The sequence below is a fragment of the Podarcis erhardii genome, assembly GCF_964252035.2.
Source record: "Podarcis erhardii genome assembly, chromosome: 8".
Lineage (NCBI taxonomy): Eukaryota > Metazoa > Chordata > Lepidosauria > Squamata > Lacertidae > Podarcis > Podarcis erhardii.
Window position 1 is genome coordinate 26,687,939 of NC_138499.1, and position 22,829 is coordinate 26,710,767.

General features: G+C 41.7%; 1 protein-coding gene across 5 annotated transcripts in view; it reads left to right on the top strand.

Annotated features, from left to right (window-relative positions):
* TRIQK (triple QxxK/R motif containing) overlaps window positions 1-18,633 on the top strand; it is a 48,431-nt gene extending 29,798 nt beyond the window's left edge. For all 5 annotated transcript variants that reach the window (XM_081874897.1, XM_081874899.1, XM_081874896.1 and 2 more), the window contains 2 exons: window positions 5,488-5,573; window positions 14,770-18,633. In XM_081874897.1, the coding sequence (XP_081731023.1) occupies window positions 5,488-5,573; window positions 14,770-14,883 (200 nt within the window). In that variant the 3' untranslated portion in view covers window positions 14,884-18,633. The remainder of the gene's footprint in view (window positions 1-5,487; window positions 5,574-14,769) is intronic.
* The last annotated feature ends 4,196 nt before the right edge of the window (window positions 18,634-22,829 follow it).

Genomic DNA, 22,829 nt, shown 5'->3' on the forward strand with positions numbered 1-22,829 from the left:
GCTCCGCTAAGGACGGGTCTTGCCGTGCCGGCGACACGGGGACCCTTAGAAACCGCAGGCGCTGAAGCCTGCGGACATGGAGACTCGGCGGGCACCTTAAGCGCCCTCCCCGACCCGCGAAGAGCCTTTTTAAAGGCTACGGAGGGGACCGGAGAGTGGCGTGGAGCTGAGAGTCGATCGCTGCCTTGGCGGAGCGAAGCCGCGAGCCATGACCGGAGAGCGCTATCTTTCTTCCTGAAATTTGGACTGAAAAAACAACTCGTGAGTAGAAGGAAATTTTGGCACTAAAAGTTTTATCATTGAATTTGAGTACGAGCGGGGGATGTGTTAAAAAGGAAGTCCACACTCCCCCCCCCACCAAAAGACTTAAAGCAAGGAGAGGAGCACTAAGTCGGAAAGACTCTGGTGTTGAAAGGAGAAAGAACACTTTCATAAATTGGTTGAAAAAGTTACTTGTGCTGGAGTGAAGAGAGGGGAATCCCAGAGGTTTTGCTTTTGGCGGACCCCCCCCCCGAACCCGGGCAGTGCCCTGCTTGGGAACCCGAGAGAAAAAATAAGGTGTTTGACAGCTGTCAAAAGAGCTGTCAAACGGACGTCAGCTTGGAAATTGAGTTAAAACTGTGTTATAACTATATTGTTGGGACTAAAAGTGTTACATTAAATTGACTGGAAACAAACTAATTCTGAATAACAAAGTAACGAACTGTTGGAAAAGAACTATGATGGAAATCCCCCTGGAGGGAACTAAAGACATTGCAATGGCTGCGGAAGGAAAACTACTGGCAGAGATAAAAAAAATGTTTTCCCTGGTGGGAGCTCTGCAAGAGCAGAGCTTAGCCATGAGAGATCAACTGATGACCTTCAATCTTAAACTAAACAAATCTGTTGGTGGAGCTAACCGGATGGAAAAAGAATCTGCAGCTGCAGAAAAAGAGACAACTTCAGAACTGGGGGAAAAAGAAGAAAAAGAAGAAGGAGTTCAGGAGGAAGAGAGCAATCAAATATCTGTAACTTTTGGGAGGAAAAGAAGTGAAAAAGACAACCAATGGATCATAAATCTGCAAAGAGAGAGAAAGATGGAAGTCCCTGGAACAACTGAAACATTAAGCTACGAAAGAACGAATAAGTATGATGGAGACTTCTTCTTTAAGCTGCAACATGGGAGATCTGTTGATCCTGGACAAAGACTGTTTTTGTTTGAAAAATATGAGGAACTGGTGACAGAATTCCTTCGAGAAGAGAAGATCAATAAAAAGGACTATAAACAAAATTGCTGGAGAGTGATTAACGGGGGCCTAAGGGCCTCTGATGTGAGAAATCCGGGTTAAATCTGTCTTTTTTTTTCTTTGGGATATTAATGTGGGAAGGGGCAAATACCGGGACAGAGGGGGAGGGGAGTGCAGAGTGGTAAAAGTCTGGGGTTTAGAATAGAAATATTATTGTTTTTTGATTTAATATAAAGAGTAAGGAATTTGTGGGAGAGAAATTAGGCCGACCTTAGAGAAACAACTTAATATGTATAATGGGATTTAAAGTAAAAATGGATAAAGGATAAATTATAAGAAAAGATATGAATAATATTTAAGAGATTTGAACAAATAACTTGCTGAGATATTTAATGAAATGGGAAGGTGGCTGGGGGGGGGTGGGGGGAAGTCACTGAAAGAGGGTAATGATTGTAAGGGTATGAAACTACAGATATTCTGTTTTGTGTTTTGTGTTTATGATATATGTTTGTGTTTGTTTAAAAAAAATTTTGAAAATCCAATAAAAATATTTAAAAAAAAAAAAAAACTGCACTTACAGTCATGGGTTTGGTGGAGTTTACATGATTGCAGAAATGGTAAGGTAAAGGTAAAGGGACCCCTGACCATTAGGTCCAATTGTGGCCGACTCTGGGGTTGCGCCGCTTATCTCGCTTTACTGGCCGAGGCAGCTGGTGTACATCTACCGGGTCATGTGGCCAGCATGACTAAGCCGCTTCTGGCGAACCAGAGCAGCGCACGGAAACGCCATTTACCTTTCCGCCGGAGCGGTACCTATTTATCTACTTGCACTTTGACGTGCTTTCAAACTGCTAGGTTGGCAGGAGCAGGGACCGAGCAACAGGAGCTCACCCTGTCATGGGGATTCAAACCGGCGACCTTCTGATTGGCAAGTCCTAGGCTCTGTGGTTTAACCCACAGCGCCACCCGCGTCCCTCGCGGAAATGGTACCTGCATACAATTGCTCTGCGCCACACATTTGCCTCAAAGACGAGTGGCTCATTGAGACGGCAAGGATGCCTGGCTCTCCATGTTTATGCTTAGTGGGCAAGGGGGATGCTCGGTCCATTCCCAAAACTGGTCAAAGCCAAAATTGGCTCTGCCCATCCACTGCACTTTGTAGTTGGCTGCATGGCAAAGCCAGATGAAGTGAATGGTAAAAGTTATTCAGGCAACCTAGGCATAAAATTAGATATGGTTTCCAAGACAGGACAATCAGGTGGTCAGTTCACCATCTAGCTAGTTGTAGCGCACATTGGTCTAAAGCCAGAGTGAATTGTTGGTTATGTATATTAGTTCATTGTCCATAAAACCCACAAGATAAATTAGATCCTAAACCCAGGGGAAAGGGAAGATGAACAAATCCCCTTCTAACATTTTATCAACATCTATATCATCTATATACTTGAGCTCTTCTGCTTTTCACCCATTGCATCTTGCACTGCTGTACTTCCAAAATATCTACAGTAAGGTTGTACTCAAATTTATTCTGAGGAAATGCCAAGCACATAGGATAGCTCATCTACACCATTCCCTCTGCTTTCCCAAAGCTGCACCTATTTAATTTTGGCTGATCTCTAGAAACAGCAGGTCTCTGTGATGTAAATCACGTCTTAGTTGTCCCACCTTTCATTTTCAGTGTAGACATGAGGGTATATTTCAGACTTTCTGAGATCTTGAAGTGAAACAATTATTTTCCCCTTGTTTTCTTTTTAAAGTCTTATAAATCTGTGTTCAAAGCCCCATGTGAATAAATGTCTGCAGTTTGTTCGCAAGTAAAAGTTTTTAGCAGCTGCATGTCTTAGTTGAAATTGGCTCCAAACAGTATTACAGGTTCAGATATATTTTTAAGCCAAGTTTCACCCTGGAGTGAATTTTTACGAGCATATAAACTCAGTCAATTCATAATGGAAATTCTGACAGGTCCTTTACTATTGCATAACACATGGTAATATCATAATGACTGGTGGGGAGCTCTAGTCATGTAAACTCTTTCCCCCTTATTCCACAATGACCATACTTTCTTCTGAGAAAAGAACAATTTTTCCCATGCTTTAGACTTTAAAATCTCCACTGCTCCTCTGGTATAATACAGATCATCAGAGAAATGCATCTTGAGACTTCTCAGTAAGGAAAATGTTTCCCCTAATCGTAGATATTTTTTTTTTTAAGGACTGGGAGTCGCTTAAAAACAACAACAATAACAACTTGCACCTCCAATGACCAGAGAGAAAACATAAGCCCTGTTTATGTGTTACTCGCATGTAGAACATGTGCTTGTATAGTGAGGGGTGAGGCCATGGTTTTATTCCTGCTCCCAGTGTCATAAGAACATAAGAGTCTGCTGGATTAGCTCAATGGCATATCTAGTCCAGCATTCTGTTCTCACAGTGGCCAACCAGATGCCTGTGGCGAACCCTCAAGCGAGATCCAAGCACAAGAGCACTCTCCCCTCCTGTGGTTTCCAGCAATTGGTATTCAGAAGTGTATGCCATTGTGGCTAGTAGCCGTGGCTAAGCCTTTGAAGTTGTCCAGCCCTCTTTTAAAGCCATCCAAGTTGGTGACCATCACTGCCTCCTGCGGGAGTTCCATAGTTCACCCATGCATTGTCCCATCTCCTCCCCATCCCCTGCCGAAGCAACCACATGTTGGGCACAGTTGTAGGACAAGAAAGCTCTTGCGCAGGAAGAGTAGGAGCACAGTGCAACCGGGAGACCAAAGCATCATCCAGGCATTTCCCTGAATGCACACTGGGATTGGGGTATGGCGTACATCTTTTGTAGATTCATCCGCATTCTGCCCCAAGTCATCTGTAAGCATGTACAACTGGAGGGGCAAGGCAAGGAGCGTCAACTCAGTTGCCTCAGTTGGGCAAAGGGGATAAGTTCCTTCTTTGTCCTCTCACCGAAAATGGTGGTGGGGCTTCATTTGCCCTCAGTGACATCATCCTATAGCCGTGTCTAATTAGCTATATGGCTACATGGCTTTATAATGTTTACCACATACTCCCTGATGGTCACACCACACATAGCTGCTCCCCCCTCCAGCAAAGAAAGCTGGGAACTGTAGTTTCCCCTTCATAGAGCTATAATTCTCAACACCCTTACAGTTCCCAGGATTCTAGATTCAGGTAGGTAGCCGTGTTGGTCTAATGCAGTAGAAATATATAAATAAAATTTTAAAAATTGGCAGTTGCACCTTAGAGACCAACTAAGTTTGTTCTTGGTATGTACTTTCGTGTGCATGCACGCTTCTGAAGAAGCGTGCATGCACACGAAAGTTCATACCAAGAACAAACTTAGTTGGCCTCTTAAGTTCCCAGGATTCTTTGGGGTAGTCATGTGCTTTAAATCTAAGGTGTGGATCTGCCCATAAGAGTGAAAAAGCCCTTTCGAGGTTGGTTTGTTGGTCTGTTTTGGCACTCAGGCCACAGCAGAGTAGAAAAACTAAAAAGGCAGTAAAAATGGAAGGTAAGTTTTCTACCACCCTTCCCAAAACAGTAACTTTAGCAGCAGAAACATCTCTCAGGCATTGGCCTAGCAGTAGTCCTGAATGCATTTGCTTAAGATCAGAGCCCTTAATGACTACAAGGCTGCAAAGTATAGCTTTCAGCTAATCTAACACTGATCGGCCAGCCAGCCGCCATAATGCAGTCTTGTGACATGAGGCATGAAAAGGGATACTGTGAAAACAATTTCAACATGGCCAAAACCTGTTATTACTAGGCAGGAAGTGCTTTTTATTTTTTCTAGAACTGAATTTGGGTGTAGGCCTAATAACCTTCCAATTTACAGGCAGAGTGGTTATGAACTCTTGAAAATTGTCTCGGAAAAAGTAAGAGTTATATCTTATGCCTAATTAACCCCACAACCCATGCAAATACTATGCACAATTGTTCTCAATTGCGTCAGACTTTTCTCATCATGGGCTTTCCCTTTTTAATTTTCTACATTGGATGTGGCATGATGTGGCGTAGCATCAGTCTTTTAGGCTGCCCATTCGTAAATAATAAATTGCTCAAATTATACTGTCATATGTATTCCCTATTAGAGCAAACATTTCAAAGTTTGTCACTCTACAAGCAGCTCTAACATACAGTGGTCTTTTTGTGCTTTGTAAAGGAAAATTTGGATATGCTGCAGACATTAAAATAATTGTCCCTCATTTACCATGGAGTGTTTTCAGTAACTGTTTTTTCTCTCTCTCCCCCCCCCCCCAATAGGAAAACAAGATTACAAGAAAACCAGGCCAATGTTAAAAGCAACAAGATTAAAAGCAGAGGCCAAGAAAACTGCGCCAGGCATGAAGGTATATCTAACTGATAGCTTACACCAACATCCTAGAGATGTTGAGTTTCTTTTCCCCATAGATGTCCTGTGTGAATATTGATCTTTGAAAGATATTGTTTATGACACTTCAAAACCCTAAGTGGAATGCCAGGATCTAAAATATTCATGACTGATTTCTTTTGCGTTAACCTACAGCCAAGCTGGAATAACTGAAACTCGGAGGCTGCAATCTGACACGGCTCTGCTTAGGAATCAGTCCCATTTTGTTATTTATGAATTAAACTTCAGTTTACCTATTTTTAAGATCTCTTGCCCCTACGCCACCATAAAGTCCCAGGGCGAGTTGCAACGATGAAATATGCAATTGTAAAACCATTCCAATTATAAAACACGGAAAGCCATTCCAAAGGCAACAGATGGGTATAAATTCAACAAAAGAGGTGGGTCCCACAAAACAAAATACCTTCACTGTCAAAGGCCAGGGCGAAGAGGTCTTTCTTCAGCATAGAGTGAAATCTGTGCAGTGAAGATGCTACTAAGAGTCTGCTACAAAAATCCCCTTCTTCGGTGATGCCATCCTCTCCTTGTCTATGCAGGGTGCATAGAATAAAGCTGCAAAGTAATTTTGATAGGCAGCATTTTATTTTTTTTAAAGCTTCTTGTCAACTACTGTGTGTCATGGAATAATTTTTTAAAGCAACTCTCATAGGCAGACAGTGAATGTTTTACAGCATAGAATAATAGACTTGGAGAACTGGAAGGGACCCTGAGGATCATCTAGTCCAGCCCCCTGCAATGCAGGAATCTTTTGCACAATGTGGGGCTCAAACCCACGACTCTGAGGTGAAGACTCTCATGCTCTACCAAATGAGCTATCCCAGTTTGGCTCATATCTATTCAACAGTAAGTCCCAGCAGGCCATAATCCCAAAGAACCGTGCGTAGGATTGTAGCCCTCATTATTATTGCACATCAGTGCTTTCTTTGGTTAAAAACCCCACAATGTACTGGTACCCATGCTTTGATAAAAGTGGGGGTCAGCACAAAATGGTTTCTGCAAGGCAGCAAAATATGTGGTGCCAGAACTCCTAACTAGTGAGTACCAGAAGCTCCATCTTCTGAACCACATTGAGGGACCCTGATGCAGCGTTCTGACCTCCCATGTGTGATGTTGCACAATGTACTGACGCCACATGAGCTACATTGCGTGATGTCTTAATGTCCTTCTGTGTCCAGTTTTGACAATGGGAGGGGCTACCCCCCTCAAAAAAACCATAGGGGGGTCAATAGTGCCTTAGCCCCCTGGAGCCAGCATGTATGGCAAGTACTGTTACCTACACACACACACACACACACACACACAAACACGCACACAGACACACACACACACAGAGAGAGAGAGAGAGAGAGAGAGAACCCTGACTGTTGACCATGATGGAATTTTTTGTCTAGATGTTACTGTAAACGGTTACAGTTTTGTCATAAATACATACAGTGGTACCTCGGGTTAAGTACTTAATTCGTTCTGGAGGTCCGTTCTTAACCTGAAACTGTTCTTAACCTGAAGCACCACTTTAGCTAATGGGGCCTCCTGCTGCTGCTGCGCTGCCAGAGCACGATTTCTGTTCTCATCCTGAAGCAAAGTTCTTAACCCGAGGTAATATTTCTGGGTTAGCGGAGTCTGTAACCTGAAGCGTATGTAACCTGAAGCGTATGCAACCTGAGGTACCACTGTATAACTGATATCCAGCCTACAGTTTTCATCTTTCTGTCCAGCATGGAAAACAATTGCCTTCTCTTATGACCCAGCAAGGAAGCTGGTGGACTCAATTATTTTGGAACTTCTGTTTTTAAAGCTTAAAGAAAGGAAGGAGAACAAGTGAAGGTAATAAATAATAATATGAAGGATATTTATAATATTTGCACACCCACACATGACCCTGTCGTAGAGTTTGGCTAAACATATGTAGTTTGTTTAAATTGCTTCCAATACTTTCCTCTCGATTTATTTTTGGTTCAAAATAAATTAACATAAAATCAGCTTAGCAACCCATGCTGAGGGAAGGATGCAGATCAGGAAAAATAGATGCAAAAATGAGCTATTCCTAATGAGAAGAATGTCAGTAATGTTCAAAGAAGTACATTTCCTTGTTTCTGGCAGATGAGAAATCAATTCCCCCCTCCCCAAGTTATAGCTTACAGCAAATGGCAAGGTATTACTACCATGCTGTAACAGCTGTTGAGCCGCCAGATGATGTATTTGGTTGTCTTCCAAAATTTGCTATTATAATCACGAAACAGTGGTTTCTTTTCGCTCTCTGATAGCTGATCTCGATCAAGCATTGCCACGCAATGTGCTCTGCTTTCACAACATTGTCTCCTAAGTTAGTGCAGTGTGTCAGGTTTTAATGGGGGAAAAATAGATTGCCGTTTTTGTTGTTTGTTTAAAAGGCAGATTATTAACCTATCAAGTTATGCAATTTTCTCTGTCCCTTTCTGATTTAATTTTACCTTTCTGATTTAATTTTACATCGTAGAAGGGGCCACAAGGGTAATCTAGTTCAACCCCCTGCAATGCAGAAATCTTTTGTCGAATATGGGGCTTGAACCCACAACCCTGAGATTAAGAGTCTCATGATCCACCAACTGAGCTATCCGGACAAGTGGCCTCACAGCATAGGGTTGAGGATAGCCTCAAACAATGCATATATTGGAGGCTTGAATTCATTTGTTCATTCTTTAGATTTGTATAGCGCTTTTCCACACCAAAAAATCATGCTCAAAGTGGTTTACAAAACAACAACAACACAGGAACACATTTCAAATGCTACAAAAACAATTTCATAATAACACAGCCAAGTAACATAGTAACAGTTTCATACTAACATAGCCAAACAATAGCATAGTAACAATTTCATAATTACAAAGCAGAACAATAGCAAATATAACTTAAAAAATATATAAAGAATTCCCAGCAGAGCTGCTGGGAAAGAACTATTTTTCAGCTTCAGTTTCCATCTGTAAAATAGGTGTGCCTTACCCTGGCTGGATGATGGTAGTTAAAGAAGATAAAGATTGTGCAGTATATGGCATGTGAAAAGTACTATGCAAATTGATAATGAGAGTAAAAGGAAATCTTGCAGAAGCAGAATTATACTTCAGTGTTGTGTTTTCAGTGTTGAAGCATTGGGTTGAGTCACATATGCACACTCCTCACACGATTTCTGGACACTTGATTGTACAACTTGGTTGGCAACTGAATGAGAAGCAAGCTTCTTGAACTATTGATGTAAAGTCAAACCATTGTTTAGTGTTGCATGAGCAAGCCATTTCCTTATGTCTCTCTGCCCTCATGTCCTCAGGTTCAGTTAGTTGTGTCCAGATGAGAGCAAAATATAAGTTACCTTCTGTCAACCTAGCAGTTCGAAAGCATGCCAGTGCAGGTAGAGAAATAGGTACCACTGTGGTGGTAAGGTAAATGGCATTTCTGTGAACTCTGGCTTAAGTCACGGTGTCTCGTTGCACCAGAAGTGGTTCAGTCATGCTGGCCACAAGACCTGGAAAACTATCTGCAGATGAATGCCGGCTCCCTGGGCCTGAAAAGCGAGCTGAGTGCTGCACCCCATAGTCACCTTTGAGTAGGCTTAACTGCCCACGGGTGCTTTACCTTTACCTTTACTTTTACCTTTACTACTACTACTACTACTACTAGACTTAACTGCCCACGGGTGCTTTACCTTTACCTTTACTTTTACCTTTACTACTACTACTACTACTACTACTACTACTACTACTAATTTATTATTTATACCCCGCCCATCTGGCTGGGCCTCCCCAGCCACTCTGGGCGGCTTCCATAGAAACCAAAAATACAGTAAAATATCACACGTTAAAAACTTCCCTGAACAGGGCTGCCTTAAGATGTCTTCTGAATGTCAGGTAGTTGTTTATCGCTTTGACATCTGCTGGAAGGGCGTTCCACAGGGCGGGTGCCACTACCGAGAAGGCCCTCTGCCTGGTTCCCTGTAGCTTTGCTTCTCGCAATGAGGGAACCGCCAGAAGGTCCTCGGCGCTGGACCTCAGTGCCTGGGCTGAATGATGGGGGTGGAGACGCTCCTTCAGGTATACTGGACCGAGGCCGTTTAGGGCTTTAAAGGTCAGCACCAACACTTTGAATTGTGCTCGAATTGTGTTCTTGGTTATTGAAACTTCGCTTTGGGAGACTGGGAATGTTGCATTTGAACCAACTTGCTGTGATATGAAAGTCTAGCCAATGGGTTAATCCAAAGAGTCTCTAAATTCAGCAGTCCCTTGTACCTTAATTTCAACTCCCACAATGCACATTAGCTCATACAACCTGTGCAAGGACCTGGGTATCCTTGCACCTAAATACAGTGGTATCTCGGGTTAAGAACTTAATTTGTTCTGGAGGTCCGTTCTTAACCTGAAACTGTTCTTAACCTGAGGTACCACTTTAGCTAATGGGGCCTCCTGCTGCCGCTGCGCAGCCATGGCAAAATTTCTGTTCTCATCCTGAAACAAAGTTCTTAACCCGAGGTACTATTTCTGGGTTAGCAGAGTCTGTAACCTGAAGCGTATGTAACCTGAAGCGTATGTAATCCGAGGTATAATAATAATAATAATAATAATAATAATAATAATAATAATAATTTATAGCCAGCCCATCTGGCTGGGTTTCCCCAGCCACTCTGAGCGGCTTACACCACATAAAAAATTGTAAAACGTCAGACATTAAAAATCTCCCGATACAGGGTTGCCTCCAGATGTCTTCAAAAAGTCAGATAGTTGTTTATTTCCTTGACATCTGATGGGAGGGCATTGCACAAGGCAGGCACCACTACCGAGAAGCCCCTCTGCCTGGTTCCCTGTAACCTCATTTCTCGCAGGGAGGGAACCGCCAGAAGGTCCTCGGAGCTGGGCCTCCGTGTCTGGGCTGGAAAATTGTGTGAAATCGAATGCCTGCGACCTAAATGCCAGTTTCAGAGTTTTGCATTCTCTGCCAGCATGCCAGTACAATATTTCCATGGGCTATATTTATAAGCAAGCTGTGGTAACATATACACAATTTGCATTCATTTTCCTATCTATACTGAAGGAAATAGCCATACTGAAGATTCATCACATTTGAGGCAGCAGTAAGTTGGAGCAGTAGGAACAGGACATATTAAGAATAAGGTAGAATATTTAGGAGCTTAATACAAAGTTTTTTAGATTTGGGGGGCACAGAAGATCAATTCAGCTTAGAACGACATTTTGATTTCATGGAGTTTCAGAAACACTAATTTAATTAAACATTATTCTTAAAATAATAATAATCTTAATTATTGCTTATTTTTCTATTATTTACCCAGGTAGACAGGTTGAGTTTTCACCAGGGATGCATTTTGCACAAACTTAGTCTTTTAAAAAAATGTATGGTTCCCCCCTTACTTCAAAACGGGCCCTAAACTTTTCTAAACCAACCCCAGTAGGGTACTTTTAATTTCAAAACTGGCATGCTAATTAGTCTATCCTGTCACATTTTGATTGCCTATCATTTTTATGCTGGATTGAAAGTAACAAACTTTCATTTAGTCATTGCCATTTAATACTTTTTTAATTTCCCCAATGAGTGATTTTTATCTTTTGTTGATAATGTCAACACAGTAACTTGTGGGCAATAAATATCCAGTGTTTTTGACTCTGTGTTGTTGAAGCAGGATGACTGTGGTAGACTGCAGAATTTATGTGCTTTCCTATGTCTATTAAAACCTCTCCATGCGTAAATAGTTTTCCTGTTAAAAGAAAGGCATTAGGCCAATGGCCTGTCAAGTCTAGATGTCGGTGGGAAGTCCACAAGCAGAAACTGAGTGCAGCATCCTCCTCCTCACTTCTGATTCCAAGCAAACTGGTATTCAGAGGCTTACTGCCTCCAGCAGCGAAGGTGCAACACAGCCATCTCTTCTAACTCCCATTTCCCTCAGCTCCTTGGTCTCCCTTCCGAAAAGGTTTAAGCAAAGGGATCTGTCCTATCTGCAAAGACAGATGCAAAGGATTCATCCAGCTACTCTGCAAACTCCTTATCTTATGCTGAAAACCAGAATCGATTTTCTGCTACTCAACAAAAAATTAAGAGTCACTATCCTTACTGTGAATTTCTTCAGTTCTATCATAAAGGTAAAGGGACCCCTGACCATTAGGTCTGTTCGTGGCCAACTCTGGGGTTGCGGTGCTCATCTCGCTTTATTGGCCGAGGGAGCCGGTGTACGGCTTCAGGGTCATGTGGCCAGCATGACTAAGCCGCTTCTGGCGAACCAGAGCGGCACACGGAAACGTCATTTACCTTCCTGCCGGAGCAGTACCTATTTATCTACTTGCACTTTGATGTGCTTTCGAACTGCTAGGTTGGCAGGAGCAGGGACCAAGCAATGGGAACTCACCCCGTTGCGGGGATTCAAACCGCTGACCTTCTGATCGGCAAGCCCTAGGCTCTGTGGTGTAACCCACAGCACCACCCACGTCTCTTACAGTTCTATCATACAGTTCTATCATACTTTCCCCTTAAAAACAAGCAGTGCTTGTTACATAGGGTAGCATCTAATGGTGATTGTCAGCTGCTAGAAGGGAATTTGTCAGCAGAAAAATGAGGGAAGCCATCTATGGCAAGAACTTCCTTCCTCCTGCAATGACCTGCATGCCCTGCCTCACTAAGTGTGTTCTGGATTATCCTCTAACCTTCTGGGGTGTAGCAAATCCCCCCCCCTTTTTTGACAAAGTAAAGAGAAGGGGACTCCTTCCTTCCTTCTCTATTGCCCCTAATTATCAGATTGCAGGAAAGAAGAAGCTGAGGAGGAGAGCAAGCAATGATAGAAGAAATCAGAAGACTACAAACGACCCAGAGAGTGGAGAACCAGCTGAGGTCATCCTGCTCAGGACCCCCTTAAGCAGTATTGCTGGGCCCAGATAGGTCTAGGAGCACAACTGTAGTAGATACAAGAAAATGAATGAATTCTGCCTTATATGACCATTGCATTTTGACATAGAGAAGATGTGTGCCTGCAGTCCCCCATCTCTTGCTTTCTTTTTTATTCCCATCGCTTTCTGAAAACAAATTTTACATAGCTCTTTTCTTTGAAATTCCGTTAGATAAAACCAAAAGAAGATCCCAAAGTTTAGACTAACCTGACGATCCTTATAATTATGGGTTGGGAACAAAAGCACACCAACAGTTTTTAAATGGCGTTGTTGTTGTTTCAAACCTGTGAGTCACATTATTTGTGTGGAAAAGGAAATTTGTGCTACCTGCAGAATGACAATCCACTGAGAAATCTTCGCCCCAAGAAGCGATAATATTTGAAAAGTGTATGTGGTGGCATATACTGAATTATGGATATGAAATACTGATTAAATATAAAGCGGATTCATGTAAATGCAAATGAAGTGTGTTCCAGAGGAGTTTGCGACGGGGGAGAGAATTGACAGAGGTACGTTAACTCTTTCTCGGGATGACACTGTTTTGCTTTCTCTCTGACGTGAGTACTTTCAGAAGTGCTTGCAGAGAGAGAACTTGCATGCTACATGAAATTATTAAATCCAGCTCGAAGTTATAAAGTAGGCTCGAGTTACACAATGTGCAAACACATGTGTGTGAGAGAGGCCTTAATTATGTATGCCATTCAAATGAGGAAGACGGCCTCCCAAAGGCCCCATTTATGCATGTCAACCCTAGAGCCAGGCCTCGTCGTGTCAGGTCACAGCCTTCCAGCATTAGATGAAACTGCCTGGGTGAAATGGCTCTTAGCTTTAAATAGTCTTTTCAGAAGGTGGAAGAGCCTTGGTCTTTGTCCGCCTGCCCCACGTTCTTCCTGCAGTAAGTTTGAGACACGGGCTATAATTTAGAGAGCTGTAAAGCTCATTTTACAGAATAAGTTCCAAGTGCCTGGGGGGTTTCCTTAACATTTTTTTTTAATCGGTATGGTAGGTTGCTTCCCAGCTCCCAGAAAAGATAGGGAACTTTCAAAGTTCACATATATCGCCTAGGAAGAGGGTGCTGTTAAAAATGTGTGATGCTGCTGGTGGGCACTTGGATACCTTTAAAGTACTCTGTGAATTCTGTCCCTCTTCAGAGTCCTGGGCAAAACGCTTGCTAAGCCTGTTATACAGTAATCTTTCTTCTTTAGCCGCATGGTCACCAGATTCAGTTCTGATAACCAGACTAGAAGCGACATTAAATGCACTTTTAAAAAACGTGCAGTTTAAAGAAAAAGGGGGGGGGGAGATTTGGAGAAGATTAGGACCACAGTGGGTGAAGAGAGAGAAAGGAAGCCTTTGCTTCTGCTGTGATTCCAGTGAAAAGCCCCAGCCCCACCCCAGTGATTGGTCCTGTTGGCCTTAATAGAAGTTGTTGGCCAAAGCAGTAGCTTGAGGGGTGGAGATTGTCATCAGATTTGTGCCAGGGGGAAAGGAATTGAATTCTTCACCTACAAAAATCCCGTGCTGTTCTTCATCCCCACAGCTATTTACACTAATAAAGATGTGTGTGTGTTAAATGTAAGAAATGCATTAATATCACATCTGCTTTAGCCCTTACTGTTAATGCATGTTAACCACCAAATCATAGAATTGTAGAGTTGGAAGGGACTCCATGCATGACAGATGGCCATCCAACTTCTGCTGAAAATCCTCCAAGGAAGGCGAGTGCAGGGAGACTTGTTACACTCTTGCTGTCAGAAAGTTATTCCTGACGTTTAGTCGGAATCTCCTTTCTTGTAGCTTGATGCCTCCAGAGCGGGAGAAAACAAGTTTGCTCCATCTTCCATGTGAAAGCCCTTTAGAAATTTGAAGATCATGAGGAAGGTTAGGTTTGCTCATGTGGTAAAGCAAACCAACAAACCAAAAGTGGCCTTCAGTTTAGATTATATCATTATTTGGTCAGGGTGTTTGTTCACGGTTATTGTTTTTTAAAGTGTATTTTGACATTGGTTAAGTAGACTGTGTAGCTCATTGCTGTGGGGCCTTGCATGAGGAGGGTCATCAGACTGTGCTTGAGTAAATTACAGGGTAAGTTTCCTACCATGATAATTTACAATGTGTTGAGTAAATTGCATACAGTGTTAATGTATTTATGAATGAAAAATGTCATTTGTTCTTAATTAAACTGAAATGATGACTTGTCTAACTTTTTTTCTTTCAACCCTGATCTTATCATTGCTACAGGAAGTCAGCCTCATCCTTGGAGCTATATTGGTATTTCTGGTAGCATGTTATGCTTTCTTTTATCTTAACCTGTCCGAAGAGGTTGACCTTGAACTGGATCAAGATGAAAACTAGCAGATGTCTTTTTTGCAAGCTTTTTTTTCTAGAAAAGATGATGATGAAGAACAAGCCGTCTCTTCACAGAGGTGGCCATAACTCGAACAAGTTCCTGCACTTTGGAAACTTTTGAAATATTTTAGCAAGGCTTACGGGTTTTAATGATGAAGCCCACTGACCAAACCTCTGTTATTCAACCTGGCTTATTCAATGATATAGAGCCTTTTCATAGTTTGTTTCATAATTTGAGCTGGAAAATATTTGATTCCGGAATACAATTTCCTACATTTATGAGCATTACCATGTTGGAGGGCAGACTCTGATTTCCCTGGACTCATCTTGGAATTAATTTGTTATTTTTAAAGGATGACAAACCGAAACCAAACAGGATGGAACTGGATGAAGTTACATTGTCTATGCTGTCTGTGGGCATGCTTCCATTATTAAGAATGTTAAGTTGCATTAAAGGCAGTAGGAAAGGTTCAAGCATATGTTTAATTCTTAGACTAATACCAGTGAGAATTTAAATGTGCTTAACTATAGCTGGATCATACCCAGTAATTAGTGAGAGCAAGTATTAGTATGCCAAGGTTTACTTTGACTTTGCGAGCAAAAAGTGTAGACAAGCTGGATAAGAGGGATTCGACCACACCAGCACAGTCTTCTCCATATCGATGCATCAAGTGTACCCTCTTGCACCATTGGCCATGATGCTGCAAAAACACACATAGGTTGCATTGATTTCAGTGAGAGAGTAAAACGTGCTTAAATCCCATTCAGAATAAGGAGCTTGTAAAATGCTGAATGTTGGCTGGAAGATGGTCATTGTTATTAACTGCAAAACAGCCCAATGCCAAGATCCAGAGCTCAAAAGAGTCCAGAGGATGCTAACCAGGACAGCACAATTTATGGACAATTCACAAATAGGCAAGGCCTATTGAGTTCAATTGACCTTGTTCCCAGATAGGTGTGTATAGGATTGCAGCCTAGGTTGGTTGCAACCTCTGCAAGTGTCGATATCAAACAAGCAGTCTTAATTCATGGGGATTTAAAAAAACTAATTTGCAAAGATCACCTTGAGTTAACCACCTCGCGTTTCCATTTGCAATGAAAGCAGATTTTAACCGAGAAAATAATTAAAGGTAATTTATGGTATTGGCCTACAAGTTGATATACCGTACTTGGATTTTTTTCCTAACAGCAAATTAAACTGTGCTCAAGTATAGCCATCAGTGAGAGAACCAAGAACCAGACGAGAGAAGTGTAATCAAATATTTTAAGATTGGAGCTAATGGAAACAGACGGGTCACTACACTGCTCTTCCCTCTCCCAATGGGACCTACATCTACCATCAAAGCATTTTCTGCTGTGGCTTTCAATGGATGTTTGTATAGAATATGGAGAGCCTCGACTCAGTAAAAGCTACTTGGAGTCAACTCTGATCAAACTCTACGATCCAAAGCTTCCAAATTATCAAGAGTTGCCAGAAGAAACACTTCCCAAATAAGCATGCTTTAATAATTTGTAATTGTAGCACATCTATACATAGAATCACACGGCAGACCTCTCTGTTTAGAAGAACCCTTCTATTCCTTTTTTTAAAAAAATATTTTTTGGTGCAAGTTTATTTTCAGTGTCACCCTGGCTCCTTTGTGCATATATATCAGCAGTCATCTTTTTCATTCATTGCCAACTGTTCAAGGCACATGTGTTCTGTCAGAAATGGCACCTGGATGACAGAAGCTCAAGCATTCACATATGCCTCTGAAGCAGAGTTCCTTGCCTCTTGGGCTATCTTAACGAATGTAAATAGAAAGTTCAGTCGATGTTGATTTTAATTAGCGCATTGCTTCATTAATATAAAGTTGAAATTCTGTTTTAATTATACCATTGCTGCTCCTGCAATATCAACATGGAAGATACATGGTTGCTGGTTGTTTTTTAAAAAATCTCTTTGGCAATTAGGCAGTCATTTTTCATAAGTTCAAATAACGGTTAACAAACCTTTTCCATACAAATTCCCAGTAAATTTGAAACATCCTGGCTCCTTAATACTTTCTTGTATGATACAATTCTAAATATAATGTATAAGGGTTTTTTCCCCTAACCTCAGTTCCAAGGAAAAATAGATAATACAAAAAATGCATCTGAGTATATTATAAGGTCTGCAATTTTTTTTTTACTTGTGATGAATTTGTGCAGATTCGATGGTTGGGAAATTTATGATGCTGTTCACATGGTTCGTTCATTTTAATGGGGCATCAGAGAAGCCCTAGTGCTGATTAGGATATGGAAGCTTAATAGAGAATTGTTTGGTATGTTTATTGAAGCCTTGAAATTCATTTTAACATCCTGACCATAAAGCTACTCTGCTCAGTCTGTGGACCAAATCATAGGTGTTTCTTTCGCTGTTGTTTGTCATAAAGATTTTGAAAGTCAGCTATTATAATGCATCCAAGTTGAAAGACACAACATGAAAACATTCCAAAAACAGGAAACATAATGCAGATCAATCCAAACTGAAAAACTGGTCACTTTACATGTAAAGTTTTACTTCTTTTGGCAGGATAATTCAGGTTTTTTATGACTAAAGAAATGATAATATGGTACTTGACTGAAATTGCAAAAAAAAAAAGAGAGAGAGGTAGTGTTGGAATTGCTTCCTGGCATTTTTTTGTAGTGAATTCTGCTTGTAATTGTGAGAATGAAATTGGCAAATGAATAAACTGGCTATGATTATTTGTGTACTTTCCCCTCTCAACGGAACAATAAACAAACCGGGGTCTGGTTCATGCAACTTAGAGAACTGGCACCATCATTGCACTTTGGCACCCAGCATGCATGATTTCTCCCATCTGTGGAGGAAGAATTATGAGATCAAGTGTTTGCACAGTGCACTAGTGATGCTCTCTGTATGGTGGAGGCAGTGTTGTCTCTTGAGTTGGCACCCCTTTCTCTATGGTCCTTCCTTTTCCTCTGCAATGCACCACTGCCCACTCAGTTTTCGGCACACCAGCCTGACAGTGAGCCCAAGGGAAATGGATGTTGCTTCTCCATCTCCTCCCTTTTGTCATTGCTTGCATGCCAGAGAGGGCAGGTGAACAGGCAGGACTAGCAAGGAGGAAGAGAGCAGAACCAAGCATTTTCAGAGCATAATAGTTCTCCAAGGGGTGTGGGCCATGACAAATGCCAAGCAATTCCCACCCCTGGCACCAGCTTTCTTTGGAATGGGAGTGGAAGGGTGTTTGCTTGTTCCTTTATCCAGTGCTTCTTTTCTTAAAAAATGTTTAGGGGTACTCCTATTTTGACTCAAGAAAATCACCTTCTTACAGTTCAAATCAGGAAAAATAAATACAGCAAATGGACAAAAGTACAAAGATTCACAAAATGTTTAGGGGTCTGCATCCCCCCCCAGAAAAAAAGCACTGCCTTTACCACATACCACTGTTCTGTTAAGTTGTGTGAACTGTACTTAAATCAGAAAAAAGAATATTTTGAATGCATATCCTTTTATGTGACCGTTTAACTTAACCTCAGTGTGCCATGTTTTATATAATGACATATATATTTAAAATGTTACCAAGAAGGGGAAAAGGAACTTTATATGGCATGTCAATGCCCTTAACCAGTACCATTCTCTGCTAATGTTTACTGAATCCCAAATTTGTGAAGAGACAGCCAAAATGTTAGGTTCCAGTGTCTCTCAAACAGATGCCTCAGCATTATTTTGTAGCTTGTTTGGATGAATAAACATGCACAACTGTGAAATGTTACATTGTAGGAGCCTTTTTATTTTTTAAAAAATGGGCTAATCTGTTTACTGTCCCCATTTGAGACAACAGTATCAGTTATTGCCAGTTTGGGCGGCACTGCAATTACCAGTACCAGACAAGGACCTGGGAGCTGCAATAGCCTGTAAATAATGTTACCAGTTTTTTTTTTAATGAATCTGGGGACACTTTTCAACTTCAGTCAGAATGGATGGATTTTGTCAGGGAACTGATTTGTAAATCCAGGGACTGTCCCCGGGAAACGGGGACATCTGGTAACCTTACCTTAAACTTGTAACTTTCGGGACTATTGTATAATTGTATTCAGTTTGTTTTGCATGTTAAATCAAAGACAAACATATACTTATTAAAACACTGTCCTATTTTCCCCCTCTCTGTGTTTACCTCACAGACCCTGAATAATTTTTAACTTGGTGAAATTGTGGAGGTGAATTCATGTATCAACATTCCACTTTACTCCCCCCAAATAGGGATTGCTAAGGCTTCAATCCGAAGGGCACATATCAGGAAGAAAGTTGAACTGAACTTGGTGGAACATACCTCTAGTATGGAGGGTCAAGGTGTTTAGACGTTATACCAGCCAACAGCCAGTTATGGTTGGATCTACAGATATCTGGAAAAGAACTTAGGAAGGGAAACTTGCATTTTGGTTTTAGACAGAAGCCTTGTAAATAAGTCCAGAAGTTTTTTGACCAAAAAATAATAGATAAACCATTTCACCTATTTGAATTTGACTCTGTTAAGTCATTTGTAACATACAGTACCTGTAGTGTTAAAAGAGAGGGGACATAGGACACTGCCTTACATTGAGTCAGCTCATTGGTCCATATAGTCAGTATTGCCTGTATTGATTGGCAGAGGTTCTCCAGGGTTTCAGGCAGAAGTCTCTCAACCCTACTCTCAACTAAATCTGGGTCATTCTGCATGCAGTACAAATGTTCTACCACAGATCTCCGGCCCTTCCCCCTGGAAAAGAGACACCTCTGCTAATTTTCAAATGATCCCTAGCATCTCACTTGAGGGTAATGAATGATCCACTGAGTGATTGTTTGCACATCTCTGAATATTAGCATTTGGGATGCTTATTTCCTGGACAATTTGAAGTGGTGTTTCTCTCACTGAATGGAGGATAAACCTTTTAATGTAATTGTAAGTGTTATTCCTAAGACCTTAATGGGTCAAGAGCTTGTGACTTCATCTCAGCATTCCTGGGGGGGCAGCGGCGGTCAGCACCCACACTTTGAGAAATCACATGTGTTAACAAATACTGGCAAGGCCTGCCAAACTCGGCCCCCAATTGGTACAACAATACTCCCCAAAGAGAGTGCATTCTCCTAGTACTTTGAGAAACCCTTTTCCAGGACCACTGTTGCAACCAAGTATTTCTTTCGAAACATTTAATGAGCTCTTAACAGACATTATGGAGCCCAGTAAGGAAATGGATTTATTCATTTATGGATTCAAGCAATGAAACAGTGGTTAATAGACATGTTTGAGCTGAGTTTCTCGAGCCATTTATCCTGGAGTACTCTTTATCCCAGAGTACATTTATCCTGGAGTACCCTGTACTCTACAGTGTGACAGCTGCACATTGAGTTTCCATGTTTACAAAATTGATTTCTTCATGAATTCTGAAGCCAAACACTCAGTTTACCACGGCATCTCTTTGCAGCGCAATAGGGGACCTGCTGGAAGTTGCACTTAAATTAGTGTGCCTTGCTTTCCTGGAGTAAGCTCTCGATGACAAATAGATTGTCAGATTGAGATACACCTCTATAGATCAGCTTTCTGAAGGCATTAGCTCCTGAAATGACACCGGGCAGAGGCAAAAACCAACATCCAATTATAAGGAAATCTCCTCTCAGGATAGGTTGCCAACATTTTGGGTTCATTATTAGATTTAATAATGCTACGAAAGAGCCCTGGAACTCTCAACTTTTATTTATCGCAACTCGGTGGCATTTGAGGAAGAGGCGATGCGGCACAAAGGTAAAGAATTGCCAGAGAAGAGCAGCTTGAGAATGGCTAAGATTAATGAACAGATAAAGACACATATGATTGCCTGCCTTTCCAGAACAAGCAGCTACCAGCTCATTAAGCCGGTGAGAACTCTTGAGACAGTTGTTACAAACAGCCTTGCTTTCAGCAGGAAATAGTGGCATCTCAGTTCACATTTATAAAGGCTTCTGGCATGACAGCAAGGGAAAAGCCTTAAAGGATGGCACATTTCTGCCAGAATGTGTGTGCTTGAAGGTGAGCCTAAGGAATGGTTGTTACAAAAGGGAAATTCCTTTTCTAGCAAACTTGTTCCAATAATCATCATAACAACATAATTTTGTATATATAGTAACCAATTACAAACAGATTTCACAGTAAATTATCCATATCAGATAAACACACCATCCTTCCCAACAATTTATTACAGTACTTTTTTTAAAAAAAGTATGTATTTTGTTAATACCTTCCTATACTGTAGTTAAAATCACTTAACCCCCTTGATTAACGTTTAACTCATTTACACTCTTTAGCATGAACAAGGAGTAGTGCAGCTGATGTGTTTTCTTGAGGCAATGTTGGTGTCAGCTTTTAGACTACAGAACTTTTCACAAGCAGAGCAGAAATGTGCATAACTCGGGCATGTGAATAGTGAGGTGGGTGACCTGAAGGATTTGGAGGAAGAGTGTGATACAGATGTGAGAGATTCAAAAATAGATGCATGCACATAAATTTGTCTTGAGGGCATTAAGATGGGATGAGAAGTCTGGATTCCTTAGGTCTGGTCATCTTTCCACTGTACTAATGTGGGTCTTTTTCAGTAAAAGGCGAAAGATTTATACGATCTGAAGAGAGACCAGAGTGGGTCTTTTTCTATGGGAATCATAGAATCATAGAATCATAGAGTTGGAAGAGACCACAAGGGCCATCGAGTCCAACCCCCTGCCAAGCAGGAAACAGCATCAGAGCACTCCTGACATATGGTTGTCAAGCCTCTGCTTAAAGACCTCCAAAGAAGGAGACTCCACCACACTCCTTGGCAGCAAATTCCACTGTCGAACAGCTCTTACTGTCAGGAAGTTCTTCCTATTGTTTAGGTGGAATCTTTTTTCTTGTAGTTTGGAACCATTGCTCCGTGTCCGCTTCTCTGGAGCAGCAGAAAACAACCTTTCTCCCTCCTCTATGTGACATCCTTTTATATATTTGAACATGGCTATCATATCACCCCTTAACCTCCTCTTCTCCAGGCTAAACATGCCCAGCTCCCTTAGCCGTTCCTCATAAGGCATCGTTTCCAGGCCTTTGACCATTTTGGTTGCCCTCCTCTGGACAGGTTCCAGTTTGTCAGTGTCTTTCTTGAACTGTGGTGCCCAGAACTGGACACAGTACTCCAGGTGAGGTCTGACCAGAGCAGAATACAGTGGCACTATTACTTCCCTTGATCTAGATGCTATACTCCTATTGATGCAGCCCAGAATTGCATTGGCTTTTTTAGCTGCCGCGTCACACTGTTGGCTCATGTCAAGTTTGTGGTCAACCAAGACTCCTAGATCCTTTTCACATGTACTGCTCTCAAACCAGGTGTCACCCATCTTGTATTTGTGCCTCTCATTTTTTTTTGCCCAAGTGCAATACTTTACATTTCTCCCTGTTAAAATTCATCTTGTTTGTTTTGGCCCAGTTCTCTAATCTGTCAAGGTTGTTTTGAAGTGTGATCCTGTCCTCTGGGGTGTTAGCCACCCCTCCCAGTTTGGTGTCATCTGCAAATTTGATCAGGATACCCTTGAGTCCATCATCCAAGTCGTTGATAAAGATGTTGAATAAGATCGGGCCCAAGACAGAACCCTGTGGCACCCCACTAGTCACTCTTCTCCAGGATGAAGAGGAACCATTGATGAGCACCCTTTGGGTTCGGTCAGTCAGCCAGTTACAAATCCACTGAGTGGTAGCATAGTCAAGACCGCATTTTACCAGCTTCTTTACAAGAATATCATGGGGCACCTTGTCAAATGCCTTGCTGAAATCAAGGTAGGCTACATCCACTGCGTTCCCTTCATCTACCAGGCTTGTAATTCTGTCAAAAAACGAGATCAGGTTAGTCTGACATGACTTATTTTTCAGAAATCCATGCTGACTATTGGTGATCACAGCATTCCTTTCTAGGTGCTCACAGACTGT